Here is a 9,397-nt window from a genome sequence, read left to right as displayed (position 1 = left end):
CTCAGGCACCCTAGCTCCCTAAAATGCCTTTGTATTGTTTATTAATTTTTTTAGCACCCAGGTATTTTGAACCATAGCAAGATGAGTTCTGAAAATGTGTTAATTAAGAAATAAATGAATAACAATTGTCTTATTAACAAAAAAGTCTTTATGTTTATTCCAAATATACAAAAGGTATTTACTGTACAATTAAATACATGTAACACTGTTGCTACTGTGTTTATTTCAAGTAGGCTTCCCCTGTAAACATTACTGAGAAAAAAACTTTACTGAGCCATCTTTAAAGTCTGATTTTTTTTCTTTTACTTTTTTGGCTTTCCAGTAGAAGGTTCACTTTACATTTGGCACTTCAGCATGAAATCAAGGTGACTGTGCAAACAAGCAGGTTTCATTTTCAACCAATTTGATTTATCATTATGCACTGTATTTGAAAATAAAGATTTCTCTTGCTACCTGTTGCTTAAAAATAATTATAATAATTAAATTCTCAGGATCTGCGGTGGGCTGGCACCCTGCCCAGGGTTTGTTTCCTGCCTTGTGCCCTGTGTTGGCTGGGATTGGCTCCAGCAGACCCCCGTGACCCTGTAGTTAGGATATAGCGGGTTGGAAAATGGATGGATGGATATATATATATATATATATATATATATATATATATATATATATATATATATATATATATGAATACATTTTTTAAATTATGTCTGGTATACAATTTATAGTCCAAATTAAACCAATGAACACAGGATGTGATAAGTGGTTCAGTTTTCTACAATGGAACTTGTAAGCTACATATACAGTACATATTGCTTATCATATTTTAAATGAAATATGAAAATGTTAAAATAAATCAAATTATAAAAACATTCTTTATATTTTAATGTGTTGTCTAAAGGATTATTCAGTTGCATAAAGGTTTAAAATCTTGTGTCATTTCAAATGAAAACCTATTTGTTTACACAGAATTGAATTATTTCACCTCAATTCTGGAACCTTCTAGCAGGATGGAAATATAAAAAGAAATGCATTTCTTTTGAAGTTGATATGGTCATATGGATACAACTACTATAGTCTATCTCTAAGCAGACCTAAAGTAAGGGTCCATCCAAGACATACAAGTAGTAACTGCAATATCAAGCATAATGTATTTATTTTCTAGGCAGCACATTGCTGAGCCTTGTTCCTCCATTTTGTAGGGTTAGTCTGAGTGAGCACTGCGTCATTAGATTGCGTTACTCTCCAGTCGATCATGCTCATTTTTATCACAAGATCCGAAGTCCTCCATTGAAGAATCTTGCCAATTTTTTTATTGTATGATGTTAAAAATCCGAACATCTCAGTTTTCACATATTCATTTTTTTTATTTTGAATTATATGACATTTTGAAGAATGCCCCTTGAACTGCAACTGTGACCACTCTTTGAGTTCTCAGTCATATACACCCTACAGGCATAAGGGCACAGTTATTATTTGCAAAATTTCTGTAATATGCAGAATAGATCTGGTGTTGTTGGCCAAATGGTTACCACAGTACATCATTCGCCTCTGAGACACCATACAAATCAGCCAACTTTTTAAAGCGTGGACCCCATTCACTAAGGTAGTCGTAGTCATGGTCATTGTTTGTAGAGACTGACTGCAAAGAGCTAAGGGAATCTGCCACTGACCCCTCCCCCTCATAGGCATAGGTCTGTAATGAATCATAAGGGGGAGCGCAGAGGTCTGTGTCAGCCTCATAGAGTTTGGAAAGTACATAGCTGTGAACATTACTTTCTCTCATGCAGGTCTGTGGAACGTAGCGTGAAAGGCTTTCAATCTCGGGCACCATGTCCTGTCTGATCTTAGAGAGCTGAGCTTCCCTGGGGTTCCACATGGCAGCAATGTCAAAGGCTTCTGTGTCCTCTTCTCCCCCACCCTCATCATCATAGCGCACAATATTCTCATGCACATTTTCCTCTTCATCTGTTAAGTAGGGTTTCTTCTTATAATTCCGTAGTGAAAGGATAAGCAGAATCATCACTGAAAACAGAAAATGATGGTTACAATCAAAATGACAAAATATTTCAATCATACAAAAGTTAAAAACAATATTTAAGCAGAATTATATTAGTTATTAGGTGAAAAGGCAAACTTTTAAGGGTAAGTAAATCTAAAAAATGCCTCTTGATTCCAATTTTTTTCCCATCAGACCCCTTGAGAGTGATAATGTGCTAACTTTATAAAATACGATGTCTGAAGATCTCTAGGTGTCTGAGTATTTTTGCACATTTTTTGTCAGTTTTCCTTTTTTGACATTGCATTTGGTTCCTTTCCATCACACGGTTTATGTTTTGATAATCATTGTATGCTGCAAACAACTGCTATGCTGCTGTTGTCATTACTATATGTCAGCATCAATGTTTGATGTCATTTTAATGAATAGACCAAAGTGTTGTCAGGTTTATGATTGGGGTAAGATATGACTCTGCTAGTTTGTTGAGAACCTAGAAATACAAAACCTTGGGGGCAGCAGACAACATCATTTTATGGAATAGCAAAAAGAGAATAGTTATTGTTTGGGAAAACAACAATAACAAAATAAAAAAAAAATAAAAGAGTAGAAAGATATTTTGATTTATCTGAAGAAAAGTCTTTAGAGCATTTAAGGGTGGAAACCACTCATTTGAGAAACTAATTAGGAGTTGAACCATGGAGTTTTAACAGATCTTCAGAGCTTTTGTTTTTAGTTTTAATCGGAGCATGTTCCCGACCTGGAGCTTGGTTCTGTATACAGTATGTAATTTTTAGAACCAGGATGTATCATCTTTTTAAAACTTGAAACGTGTATGAAGAAAATGTTGCAATGTTATATCAGTTTTTAGGTGAGTCATCGATTTTGTTGTTTGTCTGTACCCTTTAAAGCCTCTTTGAAGCGAGATTTTCAGCTGCAGTCTTTACATAATCCTAGCAAGTCTGGGGCAGTCATGACACACTTCTATGACTATCAGCCATGCAGCTTGACATCCCCAATAACTTAGTTCAGTCTGCATCAGGTATGATTTTTGGAGGGTGGGTCTCTTTGTGTGGGTGAAGGAGCCAACAACCAATGAGCACTCGTTTGGAGGTACAATGCATAGAATGTAGCCATGAGGAAGAAGACATTCTGTTTTTCTGTGCTGCACAAACAGAAGAAAGGCTCATAAGTTTGGTGTTTCGTGTTTGCTGAACCACAACGGAATGGAAACATTATTCAAAAAGAACTAGCCATACTTGGAAAGCACTCATGCAGGCTCCAGTGCTGTCAGGCAGCATGTTAAAATGGATATCATAATGCGGAAAGGATACGATTCTTAGAAAATCTGAAATTGAGCTGAAAAGCCATTGCAGTCGTAGACTTTATCATCTCCCTAGTTCTGGTTGTGTAATCTGACATCCTCAAGGCACTGGGATCTAGCAGCTACAATTGTTAAATTTGACATCTCCTCCCTGTAACATGCTGTTGGTTTAAGTTGACTTGCTTTGTGGGTGCGTGAATGTGTACGTTTGCTCCATGACAAACTATAATCTATCCAGTCTCATTTTCTACTTTGTGTCTTACATTTTCAGAATATGCTCCAGAATTCCTTGATCCTTTAATGGAAGTAGTGAGTTAAGAAAATGGACGGATGGGTGTTTTTCCAGAAGGATTAAGACAGTGAATGAGTAGAGGGGTTACAAGGTAATTAGAGTTTAATTTCATGACACTTCTTTTAATAATAAAATATGTTAGTGGGTCTTAAGAATAATGCAAATCTTAAAATCTTACCAAGTAACACAAAAATGCAGGCAAGAATGGCAATTAGAGCTCCTCTACTCAGGCTTACAGGAAGCGTGTATGGTTCTGCCGTACAAGACATAACATTCCCATCTGCATCGCAACTACACACTCTGATCGTGAGGGTGCTAGTGCTGCTCTGCATGGGCTGGTCTCCATCTGATATGAGGATAGGAAGGTAGTAGATGCTCTGTTCCTGCTGACTGAACCCTCCTCTCCTGGTCAGTACAAATGCAGTGTTGTCTGAAAGAGAATAGGTGATTTTTGTTGTCAGAATATTTTATATAGAGAGAATAGGCAATGCATTGCATGACATTTTATAGAACAGCTTAATTTTGTTGCATGAGAAAACATTCTTTTGAAAAAGGGAAGATGAAAGACTTTTAATATGCAAAAATTAACGTTGCACTTTCAAACATGCTTATTGCATTTCAGGACTGTGGGGTTGTAGAATATTCATGCCAAAACTGTCTTTGGTAAAAAGCTAAATTATGTAAAAATGGTAACATTTTTTGATTAGAAGCTTTAAGAGCTTGCAAGAATGAATCAATTAGTTGTACATTGCTGTTTAAGACAAATAAAACCTTTTTTTAAAGTACTTATGTGCCAGTAAATGGCTAACAGATACAGTTTGGCAGGCTATATTCTAAAGTGACAGCTTAAAAATACATTCGTTGCAAACTAATGTTGTAGACACATCGGTCTGATGTGAATAAAATTATTGTAAGAGCCACAGAAAATGATTATAAGGGCCAGTGAAAAGGGGTACTCTAAATTAAAACTGATAAGGACTAAATTAGTGTGCCTGAAATAAATTAACTTGGTTCAGAAGGTGAAGATAATTCTCTGCAAAATTCAAATATTCCTTAAAATATGAACCCTTTTTATGAAACTCTGCCATGACTGCTTGGGATTTAATTGCTTTTTTAATTACGAACACCTTAAAATAATATTTTAAAGCAGTAGACATTTTAAATAATACATTCCTATCAAAGCTATCCTGTTCCTAAAATAACAATGAAATACTTCAAAAGGCAAAGCAATTTTTTCAAATGTTCCTATTGTCTTATTTTTTATTAATTCTAAGTGAAATGAACATGTTTGGGAACAAAACAATTCAGAATCAGGGCATGCCGCTGGTGGCATTAAAACACAAGATGCCTCCTATCCTATTTCATTACCTTGATTGTCTCTGAGGGTGAAGTTTGGGTTGTTAGCTGCCTCGGGCGCCAGGCTATAATAGAAATGTTGGCCTGCAAGAGGGTCATCTAAGTCCACAGCAGTCACCGTCTGAATCAGCTGTGAATTAGAAGTGCACATTTGTTTTATGATCACAGTGCAGTTGTTTCTCCTTCATAGCATAACATAGCATTGATTTTCAAAAGACAAAGTTAGTTTTGTTTGATGGATTATGAACTTACTGATAAACGTAACAGCTACTGAGTGATTTTGTGGGCACTGTTGTAAGATAAGTACAGTGATTTCAGAAAGTATTCAGATCCCTGGACTTTTAAATTCATAATCAATGCAACACTGAAAACCCCAGTGTTGTCAAAATGAAAACAGGATTTTTGAAATTTAGAAAATGTATTAAAAAAAACACATTGACACAATTGTTCAGACTCTTTATTCAGTATTTAGTTGAAGCCCCTTTGACAGCTTAGACTCTCCCCCAAGCTTTGCACACCTGGATTTGGGAATGTTCTGCCATTCTCCACTGCAGATTCTTTCAAGCTCTGACAGACTGGATGTAGACCATCAGTTTATGGAATTTTTAGATCTCTACTGAGATGTTCAACTGGAGTTTAAGTCCATAGTCTTTGTGGGTAACTCAAGGACATTTCCAGAGTTTATTTCTGTTATTTATTATTAAAACCACAAACAAAGGCAGAGCTACAGTAAATGTGTACTGTGGTTAACTATAAACAATATACATGTCGGACGGCACGGTGGCGGAGTGGGTAGCGCTGCTGCCTCAGAGTTAGGAGACCCGGGTTCGCTTCCTGGGTCCTCCCTGCATGGAGTTTGCATGTTCTCTCCATGTCTCTGTGGGTTTCCTCTGGGTGCTTCGGTTTCCTTCCACAGTCCAAAGACATGCAGGTTAGGTGCATTGGCAATCCTAAATTGTCCTTGGTGTGTGTGTGTACCCTGTGGTGGGCTGGCACCCTGCCCGGGGTTTGTTTCTTGCCTTGCACCCTGTGTTGGCTGGGATTGGCTCCAGCAGACCCCCGTGACCCTGTAGTTAGGATATAGCAGGTTGGATAATGGATGGATGGAATATACAAGTAATTTTGTTGAGGTGTGTGGAGGTATTGTTACTTTTCATTGCAAAAAATATAAATTTATTAAAGCTAGTCTTTATCAAACAATTAGTAAAAATATATACTTATTCTGAAAGAAAAAAGTTTATTTATTATTATTTTTACCTGCCCAGCTTTGGTATTCTCACAAACAAATGCTTCATAGTACTTTGCCAGTTCTGGGGGGTTGTCATTAACATCAAGGACTTTAACCATAACAGACACAGTTCCAAATTGTGATGGATTGGCTGTAAAAAAAGGAAAAATTCTGCATTAAATTAATCTATTCATTGTGGCATAAAAATACTAATCTAAATCAGCAGTTTGTTATAAAATGAATGTTTTTCATCAGAATAGCCTACACAGGGTATACTTTTCAGGCATAGATAAACAGGATTCTTTTACTTCAGTCAGTGCAATTATTTTGTTCCACCATCCTATTTTAATGAGTTGAGACTTCTGCATTGATGGCATATTTGCATACTTTGAGCAATTAAACTTCAAACATAATCTTCCTGTAGGAGACTACTTTTATAATGTGAAAGTTAAAAACCTTGTTAAAAGCAACATGATTTTTTTTCCAATCTTTTATCAATGTGTATGGTTGAAACTATACTATTTAGAGATGATGAAGATATTGCCAGACTCAAGGTATGCAACTCCAGAAGATATAAAGGAAACTTTTAGAGATGGGCCTGTGGTGTTGTGTGTCCACAGCTCTCTTAGCAAAAGCCGTTTTAAATAATCACAGCGCTCGCGGCTTAGCGAGGGGGCATGGTAGTTGTGGCTAAAGCAGGTCTCAGGGTGATCTGTGGTGTGGGTGTTTCTCACCTATGTGCACAGGTGAGAGACTGCCCACATCCATGATTGTTCCTGGGGATGCTAACGTGCTGCAGCTTCTATGCCCTCTCGGTATATATAGAAGTGCGAGTCAGCTAGAAGGGAAGATGGAAAAAAAGATGAAAGAGAAAGAAAGAAAGATGGAGTTAGCTGGAGAGAGAGAGAGGGAGAGAGACAGAGAGACGGTGTGAGCGAGTGAGCAGCTGAATGGAAGTCTGAGTGTTAGGCTGACACCTGGGAGTCGTAGTAGTGGTCGCTCCCACTGAGTGATCGAATAGCGGGAGTGACCAGTGAAGGGCAACTGGCCGCGTAAGGCCAGAATGGCAGCGGGAGTTGGGAGGCTTGGTGGAGAAGTCCTTGACATGAGCGTCCTGGTTGTCAAGGACTCCAAGTCTCAGGCCTGGGATGAGAGCGCGACTGAAGCCAGGATTGGGAGGCCTCCAGACCTGTGTGAGAGCAAGAAGGACAGCTGCAGAGAGTGCGTCTCGCCTGCTTCGGGGCCCAGATGGGTAAAGCGGGTGAGACGCTAGGGTAAAGAAGCACCGGACTCTGAATGGTATTTTAAAGGACTGCTTCCAGCATTGTTTTAACCTCGATTTTTAAAGGATTGTCTTTCTATTGTTTTACCTCCATGTTTTGCTTTATTGGATTTTTTATTTAATGAAGACTTTTTAGAAGCACTGCACTCTTTATTTTGAACACTGTTTTGTAGGATTTTTAAATAAACGCACTTTGAACTTTTTCATCATCCCCTTGCTATGTTGTTGCCTCACTGTCTAGCTCATCTCAGTAACATTATCAACGGTGTAGGGTTCAAGGGCTCCCGGACAGCTGATGGGAGCGTAGAGCCGAACCTGCATCGTCACAGGGCCTTAAATTAAAATCTCACATAATTAATGCAATTCAGCCATTAACAAGATATTAATAATGTCAATTTGTGAAAAGGATGGTTTAATTCAGTTTCAAATTGTACATAGAACGCACACATGTTGACTTAGATTATCCAAATACTGCATTTCCAGGAAAAGACCCAAATTACCGTTCTGAATATTGCCATTAACTTTTTGCTTCTCTAAAACATATGTTTAAGGAATGGCCTTAACAATGGATTGTTAAGGATTTGCAATTACTCCAAATCCTTTCTAACACGGTCGAGAGTAACAACAAAATGGGATTCTTTCAGGAAAAATCAATTGTGAGATCTTTCAGGACACTGCTTGCTCATCATCTTAATTCTGTCTACCCTTAATAAGACCTTTTTTCTCCCACTGAGTTACTTTACATGAAACTAGTAAAGATGAACTTTTCCATAAGAGGAGTTGTTGAAAGCTTCTTAGATTTCATTTCATTAATCCATCCATCCATCCATCCATCCATCCATCCATCCATCCATCCATCCATCCATCCATCCATCCATCCATCCATCCATCCATATCCAACCCGCTATATTCTAACTACAAGGTCACGGGGGTCTGCTGGAGCCTAACCCAGCCAACACAGGGTGCAAGGCAGGAAACAAACCCCGGGCAAGGGCGCCAGCCCACCACCAGGCTCATTTCATTAATGCTACATAAAAGTAAATAATCTTGGGTCTCCGTTAAGCTTTTTGATACCTCAAAATGCAGTATTTGAGCACCTACTTCATTGGATTTTTTTGTTTTGAAGGGCGCTGATATGGCCTTAAGTTGATTATGATATGGTAAAAAATGTATGGTAAGTACACAGATTTGGATGAATCTGTGATTGTTCTGTATATCATTGAATGCAATGTGATCCGTAAAACTGATACCATTGGAAAAGTAAAAACAGAATTCTATGAAACATGTGTAAACCTGCAAATTGCATTAGTCACTGTAAGCTCATTTTATGTTTTCAAATGTTCCAATTATTGAACATTTATGAAGATCCACCCTTCCTGTTTGGCACACCTTCAGCACCTCTCAACTATCCATCCATCCATTATCCAACCCGCTATATCCTAACTACAGGGTCACGGGGGTCTGCTGGAGCCAATCCCAGCCAACACAGGGCACAAGGCAGGAAACAAACCCCGGCAGGGCGCCAGCCCACCACAGACCTCTCAACTAAATTACTATAATTAACTTTTCATGGACTTCCTGCTTAAAATATCAACTAATTACAAGACCAGTGTGGCACACGGCTAGGGGTGGTACCCAGCCAGGATGCCCAGGAAAGACCATGAGGGGGCATCTGCCCTGATTGCTTTGGGGGCCACGAGTACAGAGCTTTGAAGCTCAACCCTGTAGGGGCCCATGGTCACCGCCAGGAAGTGCTGGAGGAAAGAGAAGCAGGGACACCTGGAGTGCTTCCGGGGATGCAGCTGGCACTTCCACCACACTGGGAAGTGCCGGTGTAAGATTGCCAGGAAGCACCTGGAGCACATCCGGGTGGCTATAAAAGGGGCCGCCTCCCTTCATTCAAGGCTGGAGTCAGGTGGAAGTGG

At 38.9% G+C, this 9,397-nt stretch overlaps 1 protein-coding gene across 2 annotated transcripts in view; it reads right to left on the bottom strand.

Moving 5' to 3' along the window:
• Positions 1–630: 630 nt before the first annotated feature.
• Positions 631–9,397, bottom strand: part of LOC114653479 (cadherin-20-like) — a 134,540-nt gene continuing 125,773 nt past the window's right edge. For both annotated transcript variants that reach the window (XM_028803828.2, XM_051929363.1), the window contains exons 9-12: positions 6,220–6,341; positions 4,975–5,092; positions 3,785–4,036; positions 631–2,019 (exon numbers count right to left, since the gene is read on the bottom strand). In XM_028803828.2, coding sequence (XP_028659661.2) covers positions 1,523–2,019; positions 3,785–4,036; positions 4,975–5,092; positions 6,220–6,341 — 989 coding nt within the window. In that variant the 3' untranslated portion in view covers positions 631–1,522. The remainder of the gene's footprint in view (positions 2,020–3,784; positions 4,037–4,974; positions 5,093–6,219; positions 6,342–9,397) is intronic.

Source organism: Erpetoichthys calabaricus, chromosome 6, assembly GCF_900747795.2.
Source record: "Erpetoichthys calabaricus chromosome 6, fErpCal1.3, whole genome shotgun sequence".
NCBI lineage: Eukaryota > Metazoa > Chordata > Cladistia > Polypteriformes > Polypteridae > Erpetoichthys > Erpetoichthys calabaricus.
The sequence above is the reverse complement of the archived record's forward strand: the minus strand, read 5'-3'. Positions and strand labels throughout refer to the sequence as shown.